This window comes from Bos indicus x Bos taurus, chromosome 5 (assembly GCF_003369695.1).
Source record: "Bos indicus x Bos taurus breed Angus x Brahman F1 hybrid chromosome 5, Bos_hybrid_MaternalHap_v2.0, whole genome shotgun sequence".
NCBI classification, from domain to species: Eukaryota; Metazoa; Chordata; class Mammalia; order Artiodactyla; family Bovidae; genus Bos; species Bos indicus x Bos taurus.
The window spans coordinates 61,723,492-61,740,257 of record NC_040080.1 but is presented as its reverse complement, the minus strand read 5'-3'; the positions used below and the strand labels follow the sequence as shown (position 1 = coordinate 61,740,257).

General features: G+C 36.1%; 1 protein-coding gene and 1 pseudogene across 1 annotated transcript; both read left to right on the top strand.

The window, feature by feature from the left end:
* Positions 1-1,447: 1,447 nt before the first annotated feature.
* LOC113893705 (olfactory receptor 6C3-like) lies at positions 1,448-2,383 on the top strand. The gene has a single exon (XM_027543580.1). The coding sequence runs from the start codon at positions 1,448-1,450 to the stop codon at positions 2,381-2,383; it is 936 nt and encodes a 311-aa protein (XP_027399381.1).
* A 9,743-nt stretch (positions 2,384-12,126) lies between these two features.
* On the top strand, positions 12,127-13,054 carry LOC113893497 (annotated as a pseudogene).
* Positions 13,055-16,766: the final 3,712 nt, after the last annotated feature.

Below are 16,766 nucleotides of genomic sequence, written 5' to 3'. Positions count from 1 at the left end.
ATGGCAAAACCAATACAATATTGTAAAATAATTAGCCTCCAATTAAAATAAATAAATTTATATTAAAAATAAATATAAAAAAAACAAAAAGATAAAAAAGTAGAAATGTTTCTATATGTATATTCTTAGCAAATCACTGCACCTGCTAAGTCGCTTCAGTCGTGTCCAACTCTGTGCAATCCCATAGACGGCAGCCCACCAGGCTCCCCCGTCCCTAGGATTCTCCAGGCAAGAACACTGGAGTGGGTTGCCATTTCCTTCTCCAATGCATGAAAGTGAAAAGTGAAAGTGAAGTCGCGCAGTAGTGTACGACTCTTCGCGACCCCATGGACTACAGCCCACCGGGCTCCTCCATCCATGGGATTTTCCAGGCAAGAGTACTAGAGTGGGGTGCCATTGCCTTCTCCGTAGCAAATCACAGAAGATGCCAAACATTAATGATTTCAATGGAATTATAGACAAATCTTTAAGTGAATATATTTCCTATTAAATAACATAATTATGCTATTTATTCTATTTTATTATACATATATATAAGTATAGAGCATTCTCATGTTATGTTAATTACTTCATAAATATTAATATTACTTTAATTAATTAATATTAATAAAATTAATAATTTAATCATTAAACATTTTAAAGTTTATTTGCTAAGAAGATCTTTAATTGATTTATATCATATAAAGTAATGAGTTCTGCACAAAGAAAAATGGGTTGCTACTTTAGTCTTTTAAATTTCATTTTTGATCTTTTGAAGGAAATGAGATCATCCGTTTCTGTTTTTTAAGTGGTGGTCTTCTAATAAATACATGATAGAAAAAAAGAAAAATGAATATTTTATAGGATTTTTCCAACAAAATTGCAAGGGATTACATTAAATGTACAAAATAAAGAGTATAAATTTCATTTATCATCTCTCAGTAGTGTGATTTATTGTATGCAGATTTTCTAATTAAAATGAGAGTATTATATAAAGCACAAATCATGTATATGTTTTAATATATAATGAAAGTAAGTTAAAAAAATGACAGCATGAATTAGAGATAATGTTTTAGAATTGTATTAATGATGATGACATTGATTATAATAAATTATATCTTTCATCTCTTCCCTTTTAATACACTTTTCACCTGCAGCTGCTGCTGAGTCGCTTCAGTCGTGTCCGACTCTGTGCAACCCCACAGACCGCAGCCCACCAGGCTCCCCGGTCCCAGGGACTGTCTAAGCAAGAACACTGGAGTTGGTTGCCATTTCCTTCTCCAATGCATGAAAGTGAAAAATGAAAGTGAAGTCGCTCAGTCGTGTCCAACTCCTAGCGACCCCATGGACTGCAGTCTACCAGGCTCTGCCGCCCATGAGATTTTCCAGGCAAGAGTACTGAAGTGGGTTGTCATTGCCTTCTCCGACTTTTCACCTAAATATATTTAAAAGAAGAAGAGAGAGAGAAATGAACCACACTGTGATCACAGAGTTTGTCCTTCTAGGCCTTTCTGATGATCCTGAGCTTCAGATTGTGATTTTCCTCTTTTTATTAATCACATATGTATTAAGTGTCACTGGAAACCTGACTATTATCACCCTAACCTGGGTGGACTTCCATCTCCAGACACCAATGTACTTCTTCCTCCGAAACTTCTCTTTCTTAGAAATCTCCTTTACTACTGTGTGCATCCCTAGATTTCTGGGGGCAATTATCACCAGGGACAAGACTATTTCTTACAACAATTGTGCAGCCCAACTATTTTTCTCTATTTTCATGGGGGTGACTGAATTTTACATTCTAACTGCCATGTCCTATGACCACTATGTTGCCATCTGCAAGCCCCTGCATTACACAACCATCATGAGCAGGAAACTCTGCAGCCTGCTTGTGCTCTGCGCATGGCTCAGTGGGTTTCTGACCATTTTCCCACCCCTTATGCTTCTCCTCCAGCTGGATTACTGTGCTTCCAATGTCATTGATCACTTTTTGTGTGACTATTTTCCCCTTTTACAATTGTCTTGTTCAGATACTTGGCTCCTAGAAGTAATGGGTTTTTACTTTGCTTTGGTTAGTTTGCTGTTCACTTTGGCATTGGTGATTTTGTCTTATATGTACATTGTCAAGACTATTTTGAGAATCCCATCTGCCAGTCAGAGAAAAAAGGCCTTCTCCACTTGTTCCTCTCACATGATTGTCATCTTCATCTCCTATGGAAGCTGTATATTCATGTATGCTAATCCCTCGGCCAAAGAAAAGGCATCATTGACAAAAGGGGTAGCTATTCTCAATACCTCTGTGGCCCCCATGCTGAACCCCTTCATCTACACCTTGAGAAACCAGCAAGTAAAACAAGCTTTCAAAGACATGGTCTATAAAGCAGTGTTTTGTGCTAATAAATGATTTTTTGGGGGGTCAAAAACACTTTAAAGAACAATTAGGTTAAATTTTTAAATTTCTAAATATCTGTATAACTCTGCTTGCAGTTTATATCCTTTTACCAGGCCACATGACTGCTAATATATACTTTTTCAGTCTATTTCTTCCATTTCTCCAGCCATTGTTTATTGACATTTAAAGTATAGTAAAAGTTAAATATCCTATAGCATATTCTAGAATAGAATTGTATTTCTTTAAGACATACTTTAGAGCATGAAGTTAAAAACAGTTTTAATCCTGTAAATATTAGTCCCTAAAATGATCATATGATATCACATTGTACTTTAAATGCAAAGTTTCAAAATTAGTGTGTAATATCTTATTTATTTTCACAATGAACACTGATAATTTCTTAACATTAAAGAATCTTCCTGTTATATATTATAATACAGTAAATTCATTCCAAAAATATCATATGTAGTAGTGCATTGCACTTTAAATGTAGTTCTTTATACTTTGTGAAATTAAGTGCATATTTTCAAGATAAATATTTATCAAGATATTACGTATTAATTATAGAATTTCTTTGTTCTGTATCATTTTAAAAAATGCTGATATTTAAAAATTCAAAAAATCAAGTAAAACTAAAATACTTCCACTTTATTGAGATCATTGATTGCATTTATGACAGTTATTCTAAATTTTTTGTCAGATATTTACTTACCTCCATTTTTTTAGGGTCTATGTTTTGAGATTTATTTTGTCTGGTTGATTGGGGTACTTTTCTGTTTGTTTTATGTTCCTTTTAATTGTGTTGTTATCTACACATTTGACAAAACCTGCCAGGGTCCAGCCCCGGCTGATCCAGGGTATTCGAAGCGGGGACAGCTTCGGGGAGGATCAGGATACAATACCTTTAATTAGATATTAATTAAAGATGTAAAGAGTAATAGAATGAGGATAGCTCAGTAGGAAAATTCAGTGGAGAAAAGAGGCTGAATAGCTTGGTTTATGTGGGATGCCAATAAAACTTCAAGACAAGAAGTTTGCACCACTTACATAGGCCGCAGGCGTCCTTCTGTTCTCCCGAAGGAGAGGAGACACTGAGGCCTCCCCGGTCGGATCTTAGAAGCCCAGGCATAATTAGTAAGCATGGCGGGTTCCGCGCTCAGATGGAGACTCAGCCAGAGTGAGAGAGAGAGTGACATGGGGAGACCAGTATTTCGAGAAACTGATCCCAATTCTTTATTTTCCATGGTCTACTTTTATACACTGAGATGTTATGCAAAAGTCACGTGGGGTCAGCAGTCCTGACTTTTATCAAAGTCAGGTGCTTCATACAAATGTATACAGAGGTCTTAGGGGTGTTACATCATCTTCTGGCCAGGGGGCCTGCTGACAATTTATGACCCTCTCCTGTGACAGCGGTCAGTCAACCAGGACACTTATTTCTCCACGGGTGATTATTCTTAAAACAGACGCCACTCAAATAAAGTTACATTCCTATAGGGTGAGGGTGTAGTGGGTTTTAGTTAAGGAAAGAATTTACTTAGCCTAAGGTCTAACGTGATTAATATCAAAGGTTAATACTTATTTCTTCTATATATTCATTAATTTGTGTAAGGGCGGGGATATGGAGACTTAGCAACAAACATTGGCTCAACAAATGAAAAACCCTTCACCAATACAATTTCTAATCAGTCCACTATACTTAATACTCATAGTTCTAACTTTTCTAAGGAACCTGTTTTTAGAAGGTTTAAAGCATCTCGTGCCTCTCATGGTTGGGAGGCTGTGAGCAATCACATGTGGCTGGACGAGCCTGTCAGGCAGGCCAGAGAACCTTCAGAGGAGTTTGTAGGTTAAAACACTCTTGTCATGCCCAGGAGTTTTTATTAACTGGAGCTCTAAGTTAACTCCTTCTCTGAAAGAGGTGGCAGGGGACAGCCCCCCGTAAAGTCAGAGGTGTAGGTGAGAGCACAAAGTAGTAAAGTAGGCAGACTCTGGTTATGGGGGAAGATGCTCGAGGATTTCCAGGGGGACTCCTAAGGCTCGATCCCACCTTTGTGTATGTTGAGCCTCCTTCCTCATGACCTTTGCCACGGGTGGAGTACCTCACTCTGGCCCCCAACAAAAACCACCACCTTTACAGGGGAATCCATCACCATTCAGTCCACCTAGAGATTCTGAGGGGTCTTTTAAATATTTTCTGAGGCTGTGTCTTTTCAGATTTGTGTGTGAAGATTCCTAACTAGAAGATTTTATCTATTTTTTTTTTTTTTTTTGCATGCAGCTGATAGTCTCTTGCTCCCTCTGTTTCTGTTTGCTGTAACTCAGCTCCTTGAAGCGACAGCACATCACCCAGCCCTTTTTTGACTTCAGTAGCCCTTAGGCATTTATAGTATGTCAGGTCCCATAGAGGCCCCAATAAAAACTACACAGACACTAGTGCTTCCCTAGTCCCCGAAAAGCCCAGATGCCGGATACATGCTCCACACTATTCTTTTTCCCCTCAGTGAGGGAGAGTCACTGAGTTGCACTGGCCTCAGTCTGATACAGGTGGGTCTTCTGGACATAAAATTTTCCAAAGAATCCACTTATATTGTCATAAAACATGTTTTAATTAAGTTACATCCTTCTAAATTATTTGAATCTCAATTTATAGCCTAGTATGTGATCAGAGTTTTTTGTAAGCATTTCTCATACACCTGAGAATTATACATAATGGTAGTTGAATGCATTGTTCTATTTGAGTCAGCTAGTATATACAAGTTCATTAATCACATGATTTAAATCTGTACTCTTACTCTTTCCACCATTACTGAGTTACTTAAAATTTCCAAAACAACTGTGGAGCAGTTTCTTTCTGTTCATAGTCATGCCATGTTTTTACTTATTTTTTTAATTTTTAATATAAATTTATTTAATTTATTTATTTATTTATTTTATTTTTAAACTTTGCAATATTGTATTAGTTTTGCCAAATATCGAAATGAATCCACCACAGGTATACATGAGTTCCCCATCCTTAACCCTCCTCCCTCTTCCGTCCCCATACCAGCCCTCTGGGTCATCCCAGTGCACCAGCCCCAAGCATCCAGTATCGTGCATCAAACCTGGACTGGCAACTCGTTTCATACATGATACTATACACGTTTCAATGCCATTCTCCCAAATAATCCTACCCTCTTCCTCTCCCACAGAGTCCATAAGACTGTTCTGTACATCAGTGTCTCTTTTGCTGTCTCGTACACAGGGTTATTGTTACCATCTTTTTAAATTCCATATATATGCGTTAGTATACTGTATTTATGTTTTTCCTTCTGGCTTACTTCACTCTGTATAATAGGCTCCAGTTTCATACACCTCATTAGAACTGATTCAAATGTATTCTTTTTAATGGCTGAGTAATACTCCATTGTGTATATGTACCATGGCTTTCTTATCCATTCATCTGCTGATGGACATCCAGGTTGCTTCCATGTCCTGGCTATTATAAAGTGCTGCAATGAACATTGGGGTACACAATGTTCTCTTTCAATTCTGGTTTCCTTAGTCTGTATGCCCAGCAGTGGGATTGCTGGATCATAAGGCAGTTCTATTTCCAGTTTTTCAAGGAATCTCCACACTGTTCTCCATAGTGGCTGTACTATTTTGCATTCCCACCAACAGTGTAAGAGGGTTCCCTTTTCTCCACACCCTCGCCAGCATTTATTTTTGTAGACTTTTGGATCACAGCCATTCTGACTGGCATGAAATGGTACCTCAGAGTGGTTTGGATTTGCATTTCTCTGATAATGAGTGATGTTGAACATCTTTTCATATGTTTGTTAGCCATCTGTATGTCTTCTTTGGAGAAATGTCTATTTAGTTCTTTGGCCCATTTTTTGATTGGGTCATTTATTTTTCTGGAATTGAGTTGTAGGAGTTGCTTGTATATTTTTGAGATTAGTTGTTTGTCAGTTGCTTCATTTGCTATTATTTTCTCCCATTCTGAAGGCTGCCTTTTCACCCTGCTAATAATTTCCTTTGTTGTGCAGAAGCTTTTAAGTTTAATTAGGTCCCATTTGTTTATTTTTGCTTTTATTTCCAATGTTCTGGGAGGTGGGTCATAGAGGATCCTGCTGTGATGTATGTTGGAGAGTGTTTTGCCTATGTTCTCCTCTAGGAGTTTTATAGTTTCTGGTCTTACGTTTAGATCTTTAATCCATTTTGAGTTTATTTTTGTGTATGGTGTTAGAAAGTGTTCTAGTTTCATTCTTTTACAAGTGGTTGACCAGATTTCCCAGCACCACTTGTTAAAGAGACTGTCTTTAATCCATTGTATATTCTCGCCTCCTTTGTCAAAGATAAGGTGTCCATATGTGTGTGGATTTATCTCTGGGCTTCCTATTTTGTTCCATTGATCTATATTTCTGTCTTTGTGCCAGTACCATACTGTCTTGATAACTGTGGCTTTCTAGTAGAGCCTGAAGTCAGGCAGGTTGATTCCTCCAGTTCCATTCTTCTTTCTCAAGATAGCTTTGGCTATCCAAGGTTTTTTGTATTTCCATACAAATTGTGAAATTATTTGTTCTAGCTCTGTGAAGAATACCGTTGGTAGTTTGATAGGGATTGCATTGAATCTATAAATTGCTTTGGGTAGTATACTCATTTTCACTATATTGATTCTTCAAATCCATGAACATGGTATATTTCTCCAACTATTAGTGTCCTCTTTGATTTCTTTCACCAGTGTTTTATAGTTTTCTATATATAGATCTTTAGGTAGATATATTCCTAAGTATTTTATTCTTTTTGTTGCAATGGTGAATGGAATTATTTCCTTAATTTCTCTTTCTCTTTTCTCATTATTTGTGTATAGGAATGCAAGGGGTTTCTGTGTGTTGATTTTATATCCTGCAACTTTACTATAATCACTGATTAGTCCTAGTAGTTTTCTGGTGGAGTCTTTAGGGTTTTCTATGTATAGGATCATGTCATCTGCAAATAGTGAGAGTTTTACTTCTTCTTTTCCAATTTGGATTCCTTTTATTTCTTTTTCTGCTCTGATTTCTGTGGCCAAAACTTCCAAAACTATGTTGAATAGTAATTGTGAAAGGGGGCACCCTTGTCTTGTTCCTGACTTTACATCACAAGCATGGAAATTGAAACTGTAATCAAAAATCTTCCAGCAAACAAAAGCCCAGGTCCAGATGGCTTCACAGCTGAATTCTACCAAAAATTTAGAGAAGAGCTAACACCTATCCTGCTCAAACTCTTCCAGAAAATTGCAGAGGAAGGTAAACTTCCAAACTCATTCTATGAGGCCACCATCACCCTAATACCAAAACCTGATAAAGATCCCACAAAAAAAGAAAACTACAGGTCAATATCACTGATGAACATAGAAACAAAAATCCTTAACAGAATTCTAGCAATCAGAATCCAAAAACACATTAAAAAGATCATACACCATGACCAAGTGGGCTTTATCCCAGGGATGCAATGATTCTTCAATATCCGCAAATCAATCAATGAAATTTATTGATTTTAATTGGAGGCTAATTACTTTACAATATTTTATTGGTTTTGCCATACATCAACATGCTTTTATTTTTTAAAATATTAACACTGTATATTTATGAAGACCCAAATTTGGGATCGTTATATCTTCAGGGACATAATTGTTTATCATTATGAAAAACCACCAATTCCTCTCTATCTGAAGCACACTTTTCTTCTTTAATGTCAGCATTATCAGCATTTAAAATATATATATATATGTATACTAATTAAATAATTTTCTATTAAAGAAAAAAAAACAAAAACAAAAAACAAACAAAAATATATATATATTAAACATTACTTTTATGGCATATTTTGTGCCTATCAATCATTTACTTTTGAGAGTATATTAGCATATTGTGTAGAACATCCAAAACCAGGTACATATTTTTACGTATTTGTCAGCTAGTTATTAGGTTTTCCCAATAAGGGCATAAATATGGATAGCGGAAGAGGATGTAATCCACCAGAAATTTATTTTAAAGAAGTCTAAGTCATCTCTTCGTAAATTTTACTTTTGCCTTCTGGACCTGTTCAAGTGTGATCTCCCAAGTACTCTTTCCCTTTAATGATAGACTGTTGTAAATGACCTAGTTTATCAATCAGAAGGTCCAGTAATACTCAGTTCATTATGGAAAGCTCAAATCTAATGGTGAATTGAGGTCCTGTATTTGGGCCTTAGTCTCTACTAGGACCCAGTAGAAAGCCAGGGAGTATTGTCCCAAAGGAGCATGTTTATCTGTAAACATGTTTATCTGCATGTTTCATAATCACAGTTTGTGTTATGAATGTTTACTTGTGACGAAGACTTAAAGAATTCCATTTGTCATTGATTGTTCAAGTAACATTGGAATTTCTTGATCATTTGGCCCATGCAAAAAGGGCATAATACTAAATTTCACATGGAAAAGCAAACATGATAATTAGGAAATCTTGAGAAACAAGAGTGATAGGAGAGGACTAACCACACAAATATTAAGATATGACCTCAAGCTTCTATAACAAAAACATGTACTCAGGTAAGAAAATAGAGATAAATGGAGAAAAAAAATGACAGACACATTTCTGAGTATACCTAATTGCATAAACTTTTGAAATATTCGTATTGTTCACATAATCCAAAGATAAAATTAAGCAGGGAAAACACTAAAATTAAACACACATCACTGAGCATAATGTTAAAACACATTGCTAACCATGTAGGGTTTTTAAATTTTACCTTTCAAATTCAAAGATAATTTTTTCAAATATTTTGACAATTCACCACCAGTAGGATGGGAACTGCAGAGATAAATTGAACTTTATTTAGTATATTTGTTTTTATAATAGTGTAACAATTCAGAAACTATTCAGTTTTAAACTGAATAATTGATAGGCTAACAGATTTACATTGGAGCCTAGTTTCTCATGGCAGAGAAAGATCCAATGTTGTATAAGAGAAGTTGAAAAATCCTGTTATTGGATTAGAATAAAATTGTCAGTGTAATGCTATTATTTTTTATGTATTTCCTTTCTCCATTTCATGAAAGTTCCAAGGAGTCATGATAGCTCAATAGCAAAACCCCACAAAGCATCCAGATGCATGGTTCTAAGCATCATTTCTTGCTAAAAATAGTTTCTGAGAACTGGAGAAATGGTTGATTACAGGACTAAATATTTGAAGGATATGATGAGCTAGAGTATCTTATTGTTACAGAAAGGGTAGAAGCATGTCAACAAAGGACTCACTTAGAAGGAGTACTCTATATCAGGACATTTGATCCCTGCAATAAATAATTATATAAATAGATAATAACACATTAAGTAGAAAACACTTCAAAATAAATTAATAAATTGTTAATAGGATTAGAGAAAAGAGTGTTGTTCTTTATGGTAAAATCCCAACTAATAGATGTAAAAGAACTGATAGATTTAGAAAAATAAATATTGTGTTAATATTAATGGTACTCTATTATATATTTCCACTATCTAGATTAGAGAACAACTAATATTGAATTATTATAATAGATAAGAGTTTGTTAAGGAATATGATATTTATACAATCTCAAAGTATTCCTGCATTGCACAGAATATCACTGTGCAATGAGGGGAAAGTACCTTTACAGTGGAGAACTTTATAGTAGAGAAACTAGCTAACCAGTAAGAAATACTAACATTGATAATATAAGCTAAGTCGCTTCAGTCGTGTCCAACTCTGTGCGACTCCATAGACGGCAGCCCACCAGGCTTCTCTTTCCCTGGGATTCTCCAGGCAAGAATACTGGAGTGGGTTGCCATTTCCTTATCAAGCTGACATCAAATATCTCTTAACATGATGTATTGAGATGTTTCAGTCCTACTGACTATTTGCCTATCCCTGTACAACTGATTGGAGAAGGCAATGGCACCCTACTCCAGTACTCTTGCCTGGAAAATCCCATGAATGGAGGAGCCTAGTGGGCTGCAGTCCATGGAGTCGCGAAGAGTCGGACACGACTGAATGACTTCACTTTCACTTTTCACTTTCATGCATTGGAGAAGGAAATGGCAACCCACTCCAGTGTTCTTGCCTGGAGAATCCCAGGGACAGGGGAGCCAGGTGGGTTGCCGTCTCTGGGGTCGCACAGAGTGAACACGACTGAAGCGACTTAGCAGCAGCAACAGTACAACTGATACAGTCTTAGTTATGGTGGCTTTATCTGGTAGAATAATTATCCTGGTTTCCTCGCCTTCTTTTTAGGATTGCCTCAGCAGTATTGTCTTTCAGTTTTTATTGAATTTGTGTGCCATGAAGAAAGGTACACATAAAATACATGTGTAACACACCTAATTATGAAAAAAAAATGTGCACACATGTAACCAACAGGAAGAGTGAAAATTCTTATCAGACACCCAGAAACTCTAATCAGCCTACCTGTACTCATTTGGAATATTTTCTTTGAAAGCCTTATCATTTGGGACCGATACTGGTTTTTAAATAAACACTTCTGTGGTCAGAATGTTTTCAATTCTTTGACATTTTTTTTTAATTGAAGCATAATTACTTTACAATGTTGTGGTGGTTTCTGTCATACAGCAATGTGGATCAGTCAGAATTATATATATATCTCCTTCCTCTTGAGCGTCTTTTTCCCTGCTCCATCCCACCCCATTAGGTTGTCACAGAGTCCCAGGCTGGGCTCCCTGTGTTATATAGCAACTCCCCACTAGTTATCTAATATATATATTATATATATATATTAGATATATAGATATAGATATAGATATAGATATATGTATATATATATATATACACATACATACTACTTTCTCAATTTTTCCTAGCCTCTACTTCCCTTGCTTTGTCACAATTCCATTCTCTATGTCTTCATCTCCATTTCTTCTCTGTAAAAAGATTAATCAGTCCTGTTTTTCTAGATTTCATATGTATGCATTAATATAGGATATTTGGTTTTCTCTTTCTGACTTACTTCACTCTGTATTATAGACTCTAGATTCATCCACCTCACAACTGACTGGAACTTGTTCCTTTTTATGAATTCTTGGCTTGTTATGAACCAGTTTATAATCCAGCATATGGCTGTGCGTGTGTGCTCAGATGTGGCTGACTCTTTGTGACCCTGTGGACTATAGCCTGACGGGCTCCTCTGTCCATGTGCTTAGTCACTTCAGTCATGTCCTACTGTTTTTGAATCCATGGACTGTAGCCCATCATGGGGATTCTCCAGGCAAGAATACTGGAGTGCGTTGCCATGCTCTACTCTAGAGTCCCCTGTCCATGGGAGTGTCCAAACAAAAAATTTTAAAGTATTTTTAGCCTAGTTCCTATAAGTAAAATGGAGATTTTAAAAGAATTCTATGGAAAACACACACAGTGGCATATAGTAAGAAATTCTTTTATTTTTAAAATACATTTATTTATTTTAATTGGAGGTAAATTACTTTACAATATTGTATTGGGATGGTTGTACCCCCAGAGGGATGGTACGGGGAGGTGGGGGGGTTCAGGAATGGGAACACGTGTATACCCGTTGCAAATTCATGTTGATGTAAGAAATTCTTTTAAAAAGAGTTATCTATTTTATTGTTGTTTCAAAGATCTCCCAAGTTAGATCAGAATGGCATAACACTCTCAGAAATAAATTCCAGTGTAATCCATGAATAATTCTCTTTTCTTTCAGCTCTTTTGTTTCTGTTTTCTCCAGAAAGTTACTCAGAAGAAGAAAAAAGTGAGTAACTACATGGAAATAAGAGAGTTTATCCTCCTGGGACTGTCCTCCTGGGACTGACCCACCAATTCACGTTGTGATCATTGTCTTTCTGCTCATCACCTACATGCTCAGCATCACTGGGAACCTGACCTAAATTATCATCCTGACCCTGCTGGATGCCCACCTCTAAACCCCCATGTGTTTCTTCCTCAGAATTTCTCCATATTAGAAGTGTCATTCACAGCTGTCACTATATCCACCATTATTATAGGGGATAAAACCATTTCTCTTAATGACTGTATGGCTCAGTTATTTTTCTTTTTTCATTCTCTTGGGAGTCACTGAGTTTTATCTTCTGACTACCATGTCCTATTACCATTACATTGCCATCTGAAAACTGCTGCATTACATGACCATCATGAATCATAGAGTCTGCACACTGCTTGTCTTGACTTCTTGGCTAGCTTCATTCTTTATCACATTTCCATTACTCATGTTCTCCCTACAGCTTGATTATTGCAAGTCCAATGCTATTGAACATTATGCATGTAATTTTTCCCCCCTTTTAAACTTTCTTGTCCAGACATCAAATTCCTATAGATAATGGTGTTTTCTTATGTTGTGTTTACTCTGATATTCACTTTGGCATTATAATTCTGTCCTACACATATATCATCAGAACAATTTTGAGGATCCCGTCTACCACTCAGAGGACAAAGGCCTTTTCAACGTGTTCGTCCCACATGATCGCCGTCTCCATCTCTTTTGGCAGCTGCATTTTCATGTACATGAATCCATCAGCAAAGGACAGGGTCTCTTCGAGCAAGGGATAGCTGTGCTAAATACCTCTGTAGCCCCCATGCTAAATCCATTTATCTATACTTTAAGGAATTAGCAAGTTAAGCAAGCCTTCATGGATATGGCAAGGAAGAATGTACTTTTCTCAAGGAAAAAATAAAAGTCTTATTTATTAGAAGCATAAATTAGAGGCGTAATGAAATGCAATTAAATAAAACTCAGAGCTTTTCAAATCTATTAATATTCATATTGTCTCCATGGAGTTATTTTTCATTACTCATACTCTCATTGACAGCAGCTTTGCAAGCATACTGTATACATTTTTTGTTTCTATTCATATTCCCATCCTTCTCTCATGCACTTCCCTACTTTTGGGCTCAGCTTTTCATTCTGTGCTTCCCAGTTGTCACCAGGGGTAAAGAATCCACCTTCAATGCAGAAGACACAAGAGACACATGTTCGATCCTCGGGTGGGAAGGATCCTATGGAGTAAGAAATGGCAGAACACTCCAGTATTCTTGCCTGGAAAATTCTGTGAACAGGGGATCCTGATGGGCTATGCTCCATGATGTCACAAAGATCTGGCATGATTGTGCAACTGCATGCATGTGTTATACCCTGTAACTATGAAACTGCCATTCCCTTCTTTGAAACTTTTAAAATTCCATTTCTTCCACAATATTTTCTGGGAAATTAAATTCAGACAGAAAGAGGCAGAGCAAGAATGCACAAGAGAGATTTCTTTCTAGAAATTCAGGAAACAGTAAATCATGCTAAACACTATTTTTAGTTTACTATACAAGACCATGAGCATAATCTGACCATCTTATTAGAGTATTACATATATTATTCTCTCCATACTATGGTCTACTTAGTAATTGCATAAAAAACAGCACAACTAAAAAATTAATGGAATTATAGTTTCTTAAGAAACCAAAAAACTTTTCTCATAAACCATCTTAAAATCTTCTCTGCCATATAATTTATCAATTTGAGAACAATTATGAGTATATACTTTCAAGAAAACTGTGAAGTTATCCCTCTTTTGGGGAACTCTTTAACACATATGACATAACAATTTCTAATAAAACTCTGAAGAATTAGATACTATTGGAAACTATATATGACTAGATTTGTTATAGTCAGTTGTATATTTAAATTAATGCTTGATGTCAAGCTGTTTTTTTTAATAATCAATAGCTGACACTTTTTACACCTTTCTCATATTAATGGTTATTTTGAGTTAATACTGTACACATATAATTCATTCAATTACCTAATTAAATGACAATTAATAGGGATAAAGATGCTAACATAGGCAAAATTTTACTGTATATAAATTTTAGCTTTTATTTTGTTAAAAATTTGTATATTTACTCTGTTTTAAGCATTATAATGCAGCATTGCATTTGAAAATGTATTGATTAGAATTTAGAAGATGATTATAGAAGATCTTGGTCTCTGGTACTAAAGAAATGTTTTTTTGTTTTTTTTTTTTGCTTTTCCATGAAGCCAAAATTTCAAACAATATGAATGTTACACAAACTCATCTTATATTTTCTAATGATTTTTCTAGAAAGACTGTAATTGTAATTCATTGAGCCAAATTCTTCCTGATATGCAGATACTGTACTCAGTTAAGAGATTCAGAGCCATACTTTGCTGAAAAAGAAAACAACTTTTTTTTTTTAAATTTTATTTTTAAACTTTACATAATTGTATTAGTTTTGCCAAATATCAAAATGAATCCGCCACAGGCATACATGTGTTCCCCATCCTGAACCCTCCTCCCTCCTCCCTCCCCACACCATCCCTCTGGGTCGTCCCAGTGCACCAGCCCCAAGCATCCAGTATCGCGCATCGAACCTGGACTGGCAACTCGTTTCTTACATGATATTCTACATGTTTCAATGTCACTCTCCCAAATCTTCCCACCCTCTCCCTCTCCCACAGAGTCCATAAGACTGTTCTATACATCAGTGTCTCTTTTGCTGTCTCGTACACCAGGTTATTGTTACCATCTTTCTAAATTCCATATATATGCATTAGTATACTGTATTTATGTTTTTCCTTCTGGCTTACTTCACTCTGTATAATAGGCTCCAGTTTCATACACCTCATTAGAACTGATTCAAATGTATTCTTTTTAATGGCTGAGTAATACTCCATTGTGTATATGTACCATGGCTTTCTTATCCATTCATCTGCTGATGGGCATCTAGGTTGCTTCCATGTCCTGTCTATTATAAACAGTGCTGTGATGAATATTGGGGTACACGTGTCTCTTTCCCTTCTGGGTTCCTCAGTGTATATTCCCAGCAGTGGGATTGCTGGATCATAAGGCAGTTCTATTTACAGTTTTTTAAGGAATCTCCACACTGTTCTCCATAGTGGCTGTACTATTTTGCATTCCCACCAACAGTGTAAGAGGGTTCCCTTTTCTCCACACCCTCTCCAGCATTTATTATTTGTAGACTAGATTATTGTACCCAGCAAGGATTTCATTCAAGTATGAAGGAGAAATCAAAAGCTTTTCAGACAAGCAAAAGCTGAGAGAATTCTGCACCACCAAACCAGCTCTTCAACAAATACTAAAGGATATTCTCTAGACAGGAAACACAAAAACGGTGTATAAATTCAAACCCAAAACAATAAAGTAAATGGCAACGGGATCATACTTATCAGTAATTACCTTAAACTTAAATGGGTTGAATGCCCCAACCAAAAGACAAAGACTGGCTGAATGGATACAAAAACAAGACCCCTACATATGTTGTCTACAAGAGACCCACCTCAAAACAAGGGACACATACAGACTGAAAGTGAAGGGCTGGAAAAAGGTTTTCCATGCACACAGAGACGAAAAGAAAGCAGGAGTAGCAATACTCATATCAGATAAAGTAGACTTTAAAACAAAGGCTGTGAAAAGAGACAAAGAAGGTCACTACATAATGATCAAAGGATCAATCCAAGAAGAAGATATAACAATTATAAATACATATGCACCCAACACGGGAGCACCACAGTACGTAAGACAAATGCTAACAAGTATGAAAGGAGAAATTAACAATAACACAATAATAGTGGGAGACTTTAATACCCCACTTACACCTATGGATAGATCAACTAAACAGAAAATTAACAAGGAAACACAAACTTTAAACGATACAATAGACCAGTTAGACCTAATTGATATCTATAGGACATTTCATCCCAAAACAATGAATTTCACCTTTTTCTCAAGCGCACATGGAACCTTCTCCAGGATAGATCACATCCTGGGCCATAAAGCTAGCCTTGGTAAATTCAAAAAAATAGAAATCATCCCAAGCATTTTTTCTGACCACAATGCAGTAAGATTAGATCTCAATTACAGGAGAAAAACTATTAAAAATTCCAACATATGGAGGCTGAACAACACACTGCTGAATAACCAACAAATCACAGAAGAAATCAAAAAAGAAACCAAAATTTGCATAGAAATGAATGAAAATGAAAACACAACAACCCAAAACCTGTGGGACACTGTAAAAGCAGTCCTAAGGGGAAAGTTCATAGCAATACAGGCACACCTTAAGAAACAAGAAAAAAGAAATAAAAAACCTAACTCTACACCTAAAGCAACTAGAAAAGGAAGAAATGAAGAACCCCAGGGTTAGTAGAAGGAAAGAAATCTTAAAAATTATAGCAAAAATAAATGCAAAAGAAACAAAAGAGACCATAGCAAAAATCAACAAAACCAAAAGCTGGTTCTTTGAAAGGATAAATAAAATTGACAAACCATTAGCCAGACTCATCAAGAAACAAAGGGAGAAAAATCAAATCAACAAAATTAGAAACGAAAATGGAGAGATCACAACAGACAACACAGA

Bases quoted from the DNA above. Each gene is read 5' to 3' on its own strand.
- LOC113893705 (XM_027543580.1), top strand. From the start codon at position 1,448: ATGAACCACACTGTGATCACAGAGTTTGTCCTTCTAGGCCTTTCTGAT.